The 16,673-nt window shown below is 43.1% G+C and overlaps 1 protein-coding gene across 1 annotated transcript in view; it reads left to right on the top strand.

Annotated features, from left to right (window-relative positions):
* The window catches only part of LOC144689682 (echinoderm microtubule-associated protein-like 6), a 693,547-nt gene that overhangs the window by 582,121 nt on the left and 94,753 nt on the right, over positions 1–16,673 (top strand). The window contains exon 27 of the mRNA XM_078556972.1: positions 5,459–5,585. Coding sequence (XP_078413098.1) covers positions 5,459–5,585 — 127 coding nt within the window. The remainder of the gene's footprint in view (positions 1–5,458; positions 5,586–16,673) is intronic.

The following is a 16,673-nucleotide window of genomic DNA, read 5'->3' as shown; positions in this document are numbered from 1 at the left end:
AAAGGCAGGAACAACAACCTCAGGAAGAAGGGGCTGCTGGGGTTCCCACACACACTGACCAGGAGTGACAGCGAGCCATGGTTGGGCAGCGCCTATTGAAACCTAGGGCCTATAGACACCGCCTATCATTCCTGCAGATGATTGAGAACCAGTGTCGCCGACAACTGCGCATGTCTAGGGACCTGGTCGCTCACATCTGCCACTTACTGCTGGACTTGGCACCAAGGGGACATGGAACGCATCCAGTGCCCGTAGCTGTGAAAGTGACCACAACACTCAATTTCTATGCCAGTGGCTCCTTTCAGGGCTCCACAGGTGACCTCTGTGAGATTTCACAAGCTGCCACTCACAAATGCATCCATGAGGACATGGATACCATCTTCTCCATGGCATACAACTTTGTGCATTTCGCCCGGGACCGGAACATCCAGGATGCAAGGGCCATTGGATTTGCCCGGATCTCGGGATTCCCACAGGTGCAGGGTGTGATCGACTGCACCCGTGTGGCACTCAGGTCTCCATCACTGCACATGGTGGACTACATCAACCTCAAGGGATTCCACTCACTGAATGTGCAGCTGGTATACGACCACCAGAAACACATCCTGCAGGTATGCGCACAGTTTCCAGGGAGTGTGCACAACTCCTACATCTTCAGTCAGTCACAGATCCCTGGAGTCTTCCAGGGTCCACAGAAGCTGCACGGATGGCTCCTTGGGGACAAGGGCTACCCACAGAGGCCATGGCTGATGACACCCATGCGACAGCCTCAGACTGCAGCAGAGCAACGGTATAATAAGGCTCCTGCAGCAACCTGCAACTTGGGGGAGCAAACCATCGGGATGCTGAAGATCAGGTTCCGGTGCCTGGACTGGTCTGTTGGAGCCCTGCAGTCCACAGAGGGTGTCATGCATCGTGGTCATCTGCTGCGCCCTTTACAACCTAGCGCTTCAACTGGAACACGTGCTGGCTGAGGAGAAGATGGGGTGGCTGCACGTCTCCTCCGATGAGGAGGATGCCGAGGGGGATGAGGGTGAGGAGGCCGTCAGAGGCGACAATGATGGGGATGAGGCCCTCGCATTGGCTAGACAAGGCAGACATGCTCAGGAGGCCCTCATAGCTGCTAGATTTGTGGAGGATGATGACAACATGCAGTAAGGTGACCCCATAGATCCTCACAGTACATTTGTGAACGTTTGACTCCAGTCTGGCTTATGGCAGCGCGAATACCCTCTGTGAGAATGCTCCTGTCGTGGAGATGCAGTGGAGGCCCTAAAAGTCACTCAATTGCAGGAGGATGATGACGACATGCAGTGAGGACACTCCATAAATCTTCACATAGCCTCTGAGAATGTCTGACTCCTGTCTGGCCAAGGGCAGCTTGCTTGCGCTCTATGATCAGGGTCATATCATAGAAGCGCAGCCAAGAAACTTTAGAAGCACCCGATCCTTTGTCTGCCTTCAGCACCTGAGCCCTTCAGTGGTCACAGATGCTGAAGAGATGGGGACCAACCCCTCCTTATAGGTGCTGAAAGAACATTGAGAATGAGAGAACTCTGTGGTGCCTGTGCACTATGTTCTGGCAGCAATGACATGCGCCGCTGAGGTGCAGGCATCAGTAATGTGTCATGGGAGTGTGCGGCCGGACCATCACTTTGGCCTGAAGCCTGCACACAGCACAGGGAAGAGGCCCTGGACTGAGACACCTGCCTTTATCTTGTGCAGAAAGGTTTCACATCTGAGTGACAAGAACACTGCTCATCAGAACAAGGAGCCATAGGCAGGGAGACATTCTTGAGAGTTTATTGACAATAATGAACAGTATGTACAAGTGATGAACACCCGTGTGCAGGCTGTGCAACTAATTCTTGTTAACTTCCCTAACCTTGTGGCTATGTCTTGGTGCTCCCCGGACATTCACAGCGTAGGTGGAGACAGCCTGCTGACTGCGATGCCCTGTCTGTGATAACTTTGGCGGGCATTCTCTGGAGGGCCGAGACTTGGAAGGCCCCAGACTGCTTTCGGGGTCCTGCTGTGTGGCAGTGGCACCCTCCTCGGCCTGTGAAGCTGGAGTTGCTGAGGTCACAAGAAGAGGGGATTCAGATGGGCCAGTCACTCCCGGAGTCACCTGGGTGGATGGACCTGGAGTGTGCACCTGCTGATGATCCTCCCTATGGGTGCCTGCTGACTCCTTGAGGGGAAGGGATAACTGGAGTGAGACCGAGCTACCCCGCACCCCTCTCGCATACACACTGTTGTAAGCCAACTATGACATCAGAGATGAAGTTGAGCCCACGTAGTAATGCCAGAACGACGTCCTGGACCAAGGTCTCCATGGCGGCCACCATCCTACCAGTGTTGTCCTCGGTGCATTGGCATGCCGGTGCTATCACCTCAGCCTGAAGACTCCTCCATCGTGCCTTGCAATCTGAGGAGAGCAGTGGACATCTCTTCCTGATGTTCCCAAGCTTGCCTTTGCAGCTGCAGCAACTGTAACATGACCAAGGCCAGGGGCTTGTCATCTGACTCGGACTCAGCAAATTTCTGGCCTCCATCAGTCCTCTGAATGCCGGGGACCTGGGAAGTCCCTGCCACCGCCTGTTGTGACTCGGACAATGTGATGTGCTCACCAGATTGTGATCCCCAGGCTATTCTAAAGCTAGATCCCACCGAGGTGTGAGGCTCTGCACAGGTGGAGGATGTGGGTGAGCGCTGTGACCGGACTTAGTGGAGGGTGCCTTCAGATTCCCCTTTGGAGGTCTCTTCGAGGCTTGATTGGAGGCCCTGGGTCATGGACTGTCGGCTGTTTGGCAGATGTGCCTGTGAAAGCAAGGAGAGATAACTAGTGCATGGCAGTGGCCTGTGAAACAGGACACATCACCCACGGCATGGTTGTCTGATGGATGTTGCACTGCTGGACCCTCACTTGTTAGAGCAGCACCGATATCACCATCAGCACAGGACCGGTCCAGATCCTTGCCGGCCAGCTGGAGGGCTGTTTTCAAAGCCCGTGAGGACCTTGATTTCGGGCATTCCACCACTGATCTGTGACCTCTCTCTCTTGTGTGCCAGCTTGTCCTGCATGGATAGAGATGGAGAAAGTGTAGGCAGGACGCCTGTCGAGCCAGATGATAAATGTGCCTGGCCTGTGTGGGTGGTGAGTGGTCCCATGGATGGGCTGAGGACAATGAAGGTATGTGTGAGAGAGTGAATGGTGATTTCCCTTGAACTGGCAGTGAGTGAGGTCCCCATGGGTGTGTTAAAAGCAAAATACTGTGGATGCTGGAAATCTGAAACAAAAACAGAAAATGCTGGAAAAACTCAGGAGGTCTAGCAGCATCTGTGGTGAGAGAAACAGTTAATGTTTCGAGTCCATATGAAGAGTCATACAGTCTCAAAACATTAACTCTGTTTCTCTCTGCACAGGTGCTGCTAGACCTCCTGAGTTTTTCCAGCATTTTCTGGATGTGTGCTGCGTTTGTGAGTGTGAGAGTTGAGAGTGATGAAAAGAGTGACTTACCCTGGCGGGACAAAGAAGATCATTCATCCTCTTGTGGCATTGGCTGGCTGCCTTCTTCTGAAGGGCATTGGCCCTGACCACCATTGCCACCACCTCCCAAGCCGGATTGGTCACATTGCTGCCCATCCTGCAGCCAGAGCTGGGGTACAGTACATTCCGGCGGGCCTCCACGGCATCTAGCAGTTGCTCGAGGGACCTGTCATTAAACCGGGGGAAGCAGTCTTTTTCCTTTGCTGGCCACGTCTTCCGGGCAGTGGTGGTGAGCTGGTAGCGATGAGCGCTGTGCTGGTGGCTACCTTCTAAACATAGAGGCCGGCATGATGCAATGGCAAGGTGATGGTGGGAGGGCGAATGAGAGCCCACCTGCCAGGGAAACGGCGTGTTTCCCAGGAATGCATAAATAATGTGGCAGGTTTGGAACGATACGGCGTGAAAACCCACCATCGGCAGGTAGGACGCCATTTTGACCGCCCGCTACTGCACTTAGGACAAATTTGGGAAAATACTGCCCTATAACTTCTCTGCAGTGTTCCCCTTGTGGCCTCGGAGGAGGTAGAGGCATCCTGCTCATTTGCCTCTGCTTACAGCTGCGATGCATGTGGCAGTTACCCTAATTGTGAAGGTGTTCATGGGGGTATCTCCAGAGGCTGCTACACCTGCTTCGTTGCAGTGCCAACCTCCATCACTGGGCCATGCTACACAATGCTACTTTTGTCAGAGGAGCATGCATCTTTTGTAAAATGGTAGATAAATAGTATTGCAAAAATAAATTTCTGAAGTTTCAATATCAATAAAAGTGTATAAATAATATTTTTAAATAGTCATTTGTTAGTACAGAACTTGATATTGTTGAAAAAAGACACAAGCTGTCGAAGCTTTTATGCCTTGCACTCATCAGGAAAGATTCACAAGAATACCAATTGTGAAGGGAACAACTATTTATACTGTATGAGAAGAAAGTGCTGATTGGTTGGCAAGTGGACTCTGATTGATAGAGGTGTTGCCTTGAAGAATGCACCAGGAAACAGTTAACTGGCAAGCTTTTGTTTAAATTCAAACCAAGCAGGTCGACTCTGATTGGTCAAAGTATTGCCATGGGGAATGAACCAGGGAATGGCTGTTCCCCAAGCTTTGTTTATTTGAAAAATGCGCAAAGCGTGGACATACACATGTTTGCAAAGGGCAGGGCCCTGTGTGTGAACATATGTAGCTTCTAGCGCGTGTAGGTGAGCCATATTGCCATAATAATATTTTTACATTTTGAGCAGTCATCTTTTTCAGTAAATTTGTTGTATTATAATGATAGATCTGCTACTGTTGTATTTAGACTACTATGGAACTGTGGTAAATATAAGGAACGACTCCTCAATTCAAGACTTGCAGAAATGCTTGATGGCTTGCCCACCTTAAAATTATATTTTTTTAACCAGTAAGCATATTTTAAAATTTTCTGAAAAAGACAGTTCCAAATATTTGTATTTTTTCTGGGCTATAGATGGAATAATCATCCTGGATTCCTGTTAGTATAATTGTTATTCAGTGATTTCTGCTGGAAATTGTGCTTGTGTGAGCCTGAGGTGACCTTTGGCTGTGATGCCCTCACAGTTGAATAATCTGCCATCACGCATATTCTTGGTTATGCACGATGAATGGTGTCTAGGACAAGGTACTAGATCATGCACGTGAAACCATATCCCTGCATGAACTAGTCCGTTCTTATTTTCAACAGCAACATTTTTTTTGCATGTAACCAATACTTGCAGTTAGAACTATGGTTTCAGAATACATATATATATATATAAATAATATATTGGATTGTTAATTATATTAAAATTGCAACAAAAATGGGATCTTTAAAAATATTATTTGAACATAAAATGGAAGAGAAGTACTTTTCTGATCCTATTGCAAAAAAACATTAACTCTGCATTTTTCTAGGGTATGACAGTGATGTTGCAAAAGAGAAATCCATCGATTACACAACCAAGATCTATGCAGTTAGTATCAGGGAGATGTCAGGCACAAAGCCACATCTCCAACCAAAAGAAGTCTCAACGGAAGAAAGGTACATTATTGATATGATTGCTTTGAAAATCCCCTTTATTAGCAGTACTGATTACATCTCATTAAGGCTAATGAGCTTTGTCATTGGTTTTTGTTAACTTTGGTTTAGATGATTTCTTTTCCTTTTCTTAGTGCTGAATTTCATTAAAATGTACATCTGTATTTTGCATAGAAAACTCACTGCACAAGTTAAATAATGTCTTTTGGATATTGTAACAGTTTGAACACGTAGAATGTCAGTAATAACTGTATTAAACCTTAATCATACCATGATACTTTAGGTATATAAACAAGGTTCTTCCCTTTAGGATAGACCTCCTGCATAAAATAAAAACTTAATAGGTGTACGTAACATTCTTCCTCAATATTTGGTATCCACAATAGCCTTAACTGCTTTTCCAACCCAATTTTAGGATTTGCAGGTGATTTTATTTTAATATATATTCTTATTCAACATACAAGTCATCCACGTGGCAAAAGGAAAAAACATTTGTGGACACCACCCCTTTAGGGGTTTGATAGGATGCTAAGAGTATATTTCCCCTTGCTAGGGCGTCTATAACTGGGGATTACAGTCTCAGAATAAGGAGTCAGCCATTTAGGACTAAGATGAGAAATTTCTTTGTTCAAAGAGTCATAAAGTTTTGGAATTATCTATTCTAGAATGCTGTGGGTGCTCAATTGTAATTTTCCTTTGTAGACCCATTAGAATAATATTAGTAATGCCATAGCTAACATGTTACTATAACATTGGATGAATCTAAAGGGCAGAGTAGTTGTAGGAGAATGTATTTACATGTAGGCTAAAGTTAAAGGGGATAATTAAGATGGGTGTCACAATGTGAGGATAAAAATTCAATAATTTAACAGCCTCAGAAAAATGTGAACTTTGTAACTAGCATGGTGAGGGATAGGGGCTAAGAAAGGATAGAAAAAAAATAAGGGAAAGGAAACTCTAGCAGCAGACATTATTCTTCAGAAAAGTGACAAAGTAACCCAGCACTAAACTCCCAGTTTGACTGCTGAAGTCAAGATGATGTTCCATGAATGGTGGCTCTCTGTGCCAATTCACAATGCTTCTCAGAAGTTAGCATTCCATCTTGCTTATGATGAAATGCAGCAAAGTTTTAGGTCACAACTGACAATTACTGACCCTGCATGTGCCAGTCCTATGCTGCTTGTTAGCTATAAGTATTCTTGGATCAGTTAGCACAACTCTGCACTGTCTTTCTGCTGACCAAGACACGAAGTAGAAAATCCCCAATTCAAGATTTGCAGAAATGCTTGATGGCTTGCCCACTTTAGGATTATATTTTTTAGAAGCATTAAGCATATTTTAAAAATTTCTGAAAAGGACAGTTCCAAATATTTGTATTATTCCTGGGTTATAGATGGAAAAATCATCCTGGGTTCCTGTTAGTATAATTGTTATTCAGTGATTTCTGCTGGAAATTGTGCTTGTGTGAACATCAGGTAACCTTTGGTTATGATGCCCTCACAGTTGAATAAGCTGACATGATGCATATTCTTAGTTATGCATGGTGAATGGTATCTTTTGCGAAGTACTATATCATGCACATGAAACCATATCCCTACATGAATTGGCACTAACAGGAGAAAGGAGGAGAAAGTTTAAAAATACATGCTAATTGTATAAAGAGAATATGAGGAAGTGTCATATACATTGATTTTTGAGGAGGAAATAAGAATCTTACTAATGAAAAATTTCATTATTCTCAGACATTGTATAAAAGTGACATTAAATGTTTTCCAGTGAAATAGATTTAAGTTGTCTTGGAAAAAAAATTGTCCATGGTCATTAGAACGTAATCATTTTTTGTTTTATTTTGCTGCTTAAATGAATTGACAGTATTTTTAATGAAAAAGTTTTAAGGTCAGTTACTAAACCACTCTTTTGCTGTGATGTGATTTAAAAAATACTTAATTGAATATTTTTCCATTGTTGCTTTTGAATTCTATTCAAAGAGCACCCCTTGAAACAGATCTACCTACTCTTTTGATCTGACAGTTTTGGTGATGTTTTGAATGGAATACTATATAGTAGTATGTGAAAGTACTGCAGTGGTTAGCTCCTTTACTGCATGGTATAGAATATTGAATATCCGTAAAATTCATAGTTTTCTACATTTGAACTCTCTCTATGCCACTGCTTCTGCTGTTCTTCAATCAACATTCAAGTTAGTCTGCTGAGCACGTTTTGACATAATATTTCAGTTAGTATACTGCCTGAATACAACCCTCTGATATTTGTAATATAAAAATAGTACTCAATAATAAATAAAGAGATGGGGTCATATCCAAGTAGAAAATCTACATGGATTTGCTTCTCGGCACTGATTTAAAATAAACCATATTTCATTTGCAAGTATCAAATATCCACCATTTCATTTCACAAAATTCAAAACAATTTCAAGTGTCAAGCTAGATCGATGTGAAATTTTAGTATGTATTACCACACTTAACATAGTAATAATGCCATCAAACTATCTTGTAACTTGGCCAAAGCACACTGATTAAAATGTTGGTATCTGACTCCTGCAGGTGCAGGTTTGAGTACTACCAGCACCAGCTAAAACTAGATCTAAACTGTCTTGCCTACGTGACTGATAAAGCTTATATAAGGACAAATAAAGTAAATAAAATGACACAAAATGCCTTCCTTATCTGTTTAGTATTATGATTATAGTGTGAATTTACTGCCTGAAAAACAGCAAACGTGTTAATACCCTCAGTCGCTATGCAGTTATTTTAAAATCTTGAACAGCTGGTAAGAAACACTTAACATTGTATTATGTTTTAACTTGCTTTCCTTTGGAGGCAGGGAATTGTCAAGTAAGTATTTTGTATGCGTTTATTAAATAAAAGCACGTGTATTGACGTTATAAAAACATGTTCTGTATGTAACACTCTGTATTATGTATCCTGGTTTTGACATTAAGTATTAGATGCTTTTGAGCTTTTAATGATTTCTAAGGTTAGTGTATAATATTACGATCACCGTAGAGACCAAAAACATTTAAAAAATAAATTCGAGCTTCCAGTTGATAGCCGAAAGAATAACACAAGATTTCACATTCTAAAACTTTTACTGTAACAAATGACTAAAAGCGCTATTGACTACATGCTATCTTCTTTTTGTATGCAACTTATACTTTAAACTACAGAAAGGAACATTCCTCTTTTTTACCTATTACACATTGTACTCTCCATGGAATTACAGTCCTTATAACAAACAGGCTACAGTTGCACCCAGCTTCAATTCCTGTATTCCAATTTCACCAAGTAGTAACTTTGAGTGACCCTCTCCAGGTGCTTTCCTCAGATTTCGGAGAGTTCCTTAAATCCACCACCAGCAGTAAAGCCTGTTCCAATAATTCTTCATGCCAGGACAAATCTCTCATCCCATAGATATCTGCAGGATGCATCTCTTCAATTTGAGACTGTCTCCCTCCCACATCCAGCTGTAGTCGTGTACAAATCTAAGCAGTTTTTTTTCTCTCTCCTGACGCATAGAACCTCTGCTGTCTGTTTGAAATATTTGTTGATTTGTAGGGAAGCCTGTAACCTGATCTCAAAAAAGGCTTCTTCTGCCCTTTTCCTGTTGGCAATGAAATATAGTAACCTTGCATCCAGGTAGAGATGCTGATTAGTTAGTCTTGTCACCAACTCTCTTTTATCATAGAAGTAAATGGACAGTTTACAGTACAACTGTTTACAACACAATGCCTATAACAAATTTCTGGAATTTTAGGAGACTCAGAGTCGACACATTGTGAACTCAGAGACTGATGCCATTGTCTCCAAGCAGAAATACCTTGCACTTTCTTTCCTATAAAACAGTGTAAGTCTTCCTTTGATCTCTAACAATCAAACCACCCAGGCTTTCTCTCAGGCAGACTTCAGAACAGGTCACATGACTCCCTTCATTTTACCCTAAGTTTAAAGATACATCATCATCTTATAAACCTCATAATTGTAACAATAGCATACAGTTAAGCTAGCCACAGTATACAGCACATGTACTATTTCCATTCAAAAGCAGGTTTTCTTTGTGTTGCCATTTATAAAATCTAAGTAATATAGATTGCTTTACTTTGTGTTATGAACAGCTTTCTTTTATTTTACATTTTTACTGCTGGTCATGTGAAAAAAGCTATGACCTAAATAAGTAAATACCAGGGCTGATAAAAATAGCAACTTATCAAAACCATTATTTAACTCTTCACTGTAAATTAAAATAGGTAATTTGCCTACCCTTGAACCCATTAAAACAATGGACTTGATAAGCAACAACTTACATTTATATAGTTTTTTAATGTAAATAAATTACACAAATTACATGTGCCCTAAGGCACATAAATAATGTAAATAAGACACATCACTGTTATGAGTAAAGAAAACAGATGCTAAGTCAGGAAAGGAGATATGAGATTGGACAACTGAAAGAGTTTGGTCTTGGCCAAGTGGAGAGAGATTTGAGAGGGCATTCTAAAAAGTAGAACTGAAACAGTCAAAAACCCTGCCACCAATGGTGGACAAAGTGGGAATGGTATACCTAAAGCCAGAGTTAGAGGAACGGAGCGATAAGGAGGGGATCTGGGAGTGGAGATAGGATTGAACATGGACATGAAGAGATTTATAAACAAAGATTTTGAAATTAAAGTTGGAGAGCCATTGTTGGTCAGCGGTGACAGAGCATGGGTCAGAGGGGACAGAAGTGATAGGCGTGTGGGGTGGGAACATGCAACAGTGTTTAAGCGCTTGAAGCTTATAAGATTACAGATGGGGGACCAGCACAAAGCACATTAGAATAGTCAAATCTTAAGGTGATGAAGGCATGAAAACAACTGTGGAGCTGAGCTGAGAAATGTTGCTGAAGGGGTAAATGATCTTTATGATGAATAGGAGATGGAGTTTAAACTCAGCTCAGAGTGAAAAAGGCAGCAACGTAACCAACAGCCTGGTTCATCCTGAAAGACTGACTAGGAATGAGAGTGGCTCAATGGCAAGGAAGCAGTTGTTCAAGCTGAAAATGATTGCACTGGTCTTCTTAAAATTGAGTTGAAGAAGACATGACTCATGTAATGTTTGATATCAGACAAGCAGTTAGACAACACAAAGGAAATTAAGGGTCAAGAGAAGTTGTGGAGAGATTGATCTGCGTATTATTAATATACATGTGAAAGCTCATCCCAGGTGTATGGTTAAAGGAAGCATTTTTGCATGAGTTTGTACAACTAACAAGATAGTGTCCCTCCTCAAACATATTCAACATACTTTCTGCATGTCATTTCCACAACAATATTAGCCATTTTGCTATGATCCCCATGGAGACCATTAACATGAACGAACCAAACTTTCCAAACGATCCCAACAGAAAACCTGATGGACAAGATTTAACTTTTTAAAACTTTTACTGTAACAATCAAACCCAAAATCAACATAAATTATACATGAACTAACGGAGAAATTGTGGCCAAGTACAAACAATAAATTACATATTAAATGGCAGATACGACTAAGATAGGTCTTTCAAAATTACTCAGCAGTCCACTAGAATATATTTCATCAATCTCAGCCCTAAAGTCCTTCAAAATTCTGGATTCCTCACAAAGAATTCCAGTTCCTCTTCTTCTAGGATTAAGCCTGATCCCCAGCCAACAACAGTCTATAACCAACCCACGTTCCATGGGCACAGTCTTCATCAAAATGGCACACATCTGCAGAACCTCCTCAGCTTTCCTTACGAGGGTCTTGAAGGCATAGATCCTTCTACTGTATTTTTTGCCTATTCCCAGCTCCTGTATCTAGTCTCCATCTTCTTCAGCCTGCCTTTTGCACCACAGGGATCATCAACTGAGCTCGGATGGCTCTATGTCCTTTTATCTGGTTTCAACCTGTTCCAGTTTCCCAGAAGTTTTGGTTTTCAATCTCTAGCTGGGATTTTCCATTCTTGTTTCCAGTAGACATCATAGCAGGAGGGAGTGAAAAATATCAGGAGATCGCAAAAATCGGTTTCACATTGTCGTAAAACCAGTTTGCTATCGTCCGCTCCACTCATCAGTGGTGGACCGTGTTTCCCGCCGCTGCTTGTCGGGAAGCTAATTTCAATACATTAGAATCTAATTGTAGGCCCCCCACGCTGGAACATGAGCTCACATCAGCATGATTGCACACCAACATGTTTCACAATGGTACATAAGGGGCTAGCACCTGGTGACCTGCACCTCGCTCAGGGCTTCGAGGTTTGTTTGCCTACCTTGCTTCAGGTAGCACTCACGGTCATCAGCGCCAGATTTCGCAGGCAACACCACATTGCTTTTAGGGGGGCTCATGGGCAAGCCTCTACCTACCAGACCAGTGGTAAAGTGGAGGGTGGCTTTTCAACAGCTGCAGGGTTAGGGTTTGCTTGGGGAAGGGGGAAAAATGACCTCAGGCAAGGAAAGAGGCTGCAGGGCAAGGGCTGTACTGGGGAAGGGGGGTATCCCAAGGTGTGTGTGGGGGCATATGTTGATCTGTGTATGTAGCCTCAAGATGGTGAGGGCTGAGGAGGCAGTCTCCAGAGGAGATGAGGCCAGATGGAGATGTGAGGGTGTGTGTGAAAGAGTGAGTGGTGATGTCCCTTGAGCAGGCAGTGAGTGAGATGCCAGTGAATGTGTGATGGGCTTGTGTGTTTAGAGTGCTGAGATGATTGACGTACCCTGGTGGCATGGATGAGATCATTCATCCTCTTTCTGCACTGGATGGCCAACCTTTTCTGTGCAGTGTTGGCACTGACCACCACTGCCACCATCTCCCAAGCCGGAGTGGTGCGATCGCTGGATCTCCTGCGGCCAGAGGGGGTAGAGGACATCACGGCGGACCTCCAAAAGGGATTCCAGTGACAGGTCACTGAACTCTTCTTGGCTTTCAGGGCCATGTCTTCACTGGAGCAGTCCTGGAAGGTTCAGTTTCCTTTTTCAGTTTCTTTATTCAGTTTTCCTGTTCAGTTAAGATCTGTCTCAAAAATACAAGCCTTGAAACCACAGATTTCATCACAATGTAGTCAAGATTTTTTATCTATATAAACATCATCATGTCATGCACATATTAATAATTAACTCAAAACTCAGAGTCAAGTACCATCTCCCAGGGGGTGTCAATATGAGGGAAGATAACTTTTTGTGTAATGTGCTCTCATCCGAAAAAAGTGTTCAATGGAAGGATTGTTTAATATTTCTCCTTCTTGATTGCAAAGATATATTTCTTTTTGCACTTGTCAAAAAGCAGCTTATCACAGAGAAAAGACAAACATTTTTTAGTATTCTCTTGGAGTAACAGTGTGATGCAGAATGACACCAATGGTGCAGGTTCAATCCTTGTACTGGCTGTGGTAGTTCATGGAGGCCTGCCTCTTCGCCATGCCCCACACCTTTAGAGTGGTGCCCCTCAAGTTATGTATGACCAATTGCCTCTCTCTAATGGAGAGAGACGCTTATGGTGCTTTGTGGACTTTGGCTAATTACTTAGAGCACAAGAGATTATATTGAAAAATTTTCTCTAGAGTAATATTCCCCTTTAATTCATCAAGTGTTCAACCATTTGGTTACAGCCCTAGTAACTTCCAATAAATTTCTAATTTGTCAATATTAAGAAATTAAACTACAAATATACATATATTGGTAATCTATCCAACAAACATCCTCTACAAAAATTCTTGGAAGAGATCTAAACATTCTTTCATGGGTTGAAAGTTGAAATATGAAGCTATGAAGTGCTCTTCAGTTTAAGTTAATTTAACTACTTCAATTAAAGTTGAAGTAGGTAACTACACCTTAGGAATAGTTATTTTGATTAAAAGTGCTTGTCATAATAGAAGCTGCCAGTTGTTACTTTCTTGAATGTTTTTAAATGGAATATTATTTAAAGATTTAGTATTATTCAACTTTTTTCTTTCCAGAAAATGCAAGTACAGTAAGTATTATTGAGTACCAATTATAGAGGGTAAACTGAACACCATATTCCTGGGAAGCATTGACAAAGCTTCCTTTTTTTTTCCCTCCTTATTCTGTAGGAGCTTAGTACAGAATTTTCCCGGTGATGCCAGGGTATGGGTCTTCTGAATTTGTGGACTGGTGCACTCTGATTTTTGGTTTTATTTGCTGGCATGATTAAGAAGCATGGTTTGTGCCACACAGGAATGTTTATTGAAACTGATGAAAGTGCTTGTGCATGTATTCAGTTATTTTATACAATTTTCCTAATTATACTAATTTTTTTCACTTGCCATTATTTGCTGCTGACAAGGGGATCCAGGTAACTCACTAGTTTTATTTATAGTTTTCAATTATTTGTTTTTTTGGATGTGTTGTGTAAAACTGAACTAGTATGTCAGTTGAATTTTCATTTAAAAAGAACTCAGTATCCTTTAATTGTTCACATTATTCCTTGGATAAGTGTGAAAATTTGGATCAGTAGAAAAACGTAATGATCAGCCACTGTTTTGTTTTATTTAGAAGCCACTGTTTATTTAAAACTGATGAGAAACATGAAAGTGATCTATATTCACTGGAGTGAACAAGATTAAGTCAGGAACTAATGGAGGTGCTCAAATTTTGACAGGGTAAACAGGAAAGATTATTTCCACTGATCAGTGAATCAGTAAACATGCGGACACAAATTTGGGATTGGTACTATAAATGCATGAAAGGGGAGATTAAAAGATTCTAGAGGGAAATTTAACTCCTTGCCAGGAAGCAAGGCAGAATTACTTAGGATCTGCAGTAGAAGGCCTTGTCTTTTTTAATGGACAGACCTCTTTAACATCCCATTGGCTAGTTACTAACCAAAACAGATGTCCATAAGTAGTTTGCTGACTTTGGGCCTACAAAGTTGGCAGCCTGAAGGGCACTGAATCGACAGGCTAGTAAGCCAAAGGAGGGAGCTCAGGAAGGAGGGGTTAAGGGGTGGGGAGGGATGGTGGTTGGGGATCAGGTAGAGAGCAGCAATGGCCCAAATTTTCTTTGTTGGGCCTCACTAATGGAGCAAAGCTATGTGGCAATGAAGTGAACTGATTATCCTTAATTTTACAAAAGCAAAATAGTGTGGATGCTGGAAATCGGAAATAAATGTAAATACTGGAACTACCCAGCAGATCAGACAGCATCTGTAAAGCATGAAACAGATACAACTAGGGAACTTTTCACTTGCCGATGAGCTTGAGAGAGTGGGGCAGGTCTGGTAGCAAGTGAAAAACTTGAAAGTCTGACTTTCCCTACATATGACTTTTGGCTGTAACAGTTTCCTGCTTGGAAGTCAGCCTGACTGACAGATTTAACTTCCAGTTGGGCTGGGAGAACTCTGGGGGAGGCTGCAGAACCGAGTAGGTCTGATCTCTAACCCCAGATTTTGGGGGCATGGAGACCAATCTCAAAAGGGGAGTTCTAACCCCTGCCTCCGGTGTTGGGGGGATCTGATGGCGTGGGAGCTTGGGGGGGCGGGGAGGGGTGGTGCCAGAGGGTGCCCACTAGGACTGGCCCACGCCAGCCCACTGGCCCACTAGGACTGCTGTGAAGCAACCTGCCTTCTCCTCAAATCTGGCCTCACCTCACTGCAGCTACTGGGTTTGCTGAGGCTCATACAACCACTGTTAAACATGCGAAGCAGGTTAAATCTGAGGCCTCAAGGTAAGATACTTCCTAAGAAGCCTGAAACAGGAATACAGGCTGCAGTTGTACTGCTTCTGGATCTGCAACTCAACAGGGAGATGGAACAGAGGCTGTGAAGAGGGCTAACTGTGCATGATGCCCTCTGCCAAGTTGGGGTCTAGCTCCTCCATGCTACTTGACAAGGACAGGAGGCTGTCAGGCAGGCCAGTCAATGCACCCAGCATCTCAGTGTGCATGCCTATCAGGCTTCTCTTGTATGCCACCCCATTCAGCACCCATCTGAATCCTCTTTAGCAGAACTCATCTGCAAACTTGCCCTCCAGTGAGATGGCAAACTCACCAACGTTTGCCCCTGGCGTGGTTGCAGCCCACCTGTGTCTGGTGAGTCACCATGTGCTGATCCCAACCCTGTTGTAGCCCCCAAGGTATGTGGAGTGCCTGTTTCTGAGCTAGTGGCTGCTCATGTGACTGGGCCTTGTCATTGCTCATGTGTGGTTGCTCTTTCTTTTCCTCCTTGGGCTTCTGTGACTGGAAGGCAGCAGTTCTTAGGTGTCTGAAAGCAGAAAATCAAACGTTGATGTAAGGAAGGGAAATGGGGTGGGGAGCAAGAGATCCATAATCAAACCATTGCAGCTTGCCTATCATGCCAGATCTCAGGATGAGGTTGAGCTAGGAGTTGAGCAAGAACATTCCGTCATCCTCAATGGTCTCAGCAATGCTGGATGACACAGGCTCTATTGCAGCATGGTCCATGATGTTGAGAGCTTTCTCCTCCATAGGGCTCAGGAGCCACCTTGTCCCTCTGCAGTTGTGTCCTATTCCCCATTATTGTGTGCCACCTTGTCTTTCAAGAGAGAGGGCAGAATGTCAGGGATTTTGTAGCACTGTGTTTGGATGATGTGCCTTACATAACTGAATAGTCAGAGATCTGTGGAAGCAGCGAATGGTGGGTGTGAGGGTGAGGTGGAGTAGCTGAATATTAGTCCTGAGTTCCAGGGAATGCTGAAGGAATGAGAGATGGAATGTGGTGCACTGAACAATGTGAAAGATTGTTGGTGTAGCAGGTAGGAAATGTCACGTGAAGATGCATTCGGTGACCTTGTCCATCCACCTGAAGTTATTAGACTTCTTCTGGTACTGCTGCCAAATCCTTGTGGCCAGATCCTTATGGCCAGATATTGGGAATTGATCTCTCTGGCCACTCTCACCCATTCCCTTTTGAGGGTTGTTCTTGCAAGCCCCCTGCCCTTGTATAGAACCGTACCATTCCTCCTCCTGCCCATCTCAACCACTAATGCCCCCAGCACAGCGTTCAAAATACATGGGGGCAACACCAAATTTGCCCCCGAAAGTCCCCAAAACACAGGAAAATTCAATCATGGGGGCAACCAATCAGAGAAAAGTCACCCCATGCATGAAAC

The sequence above is a fragment of the Cetorhinus maximus genome, chromosome 14 (genome assembly GCF_964194155.1).
Source record: "Cetorhinus maximus chromosome 14, sCetMax3.hap1.1, whole genome shotgun sequence".
In the NCBI taxonomy this organism is placed as follows: Eukaryota; Metazoa; Chordata; class Chondrichthyes; order Lamniformes; family Cetorhinidae; genus Cetorhinus; species Cetorhinus maximus.
This window is presented reverse-complemented; position numbering and strand designations above follow the sequence as displayed.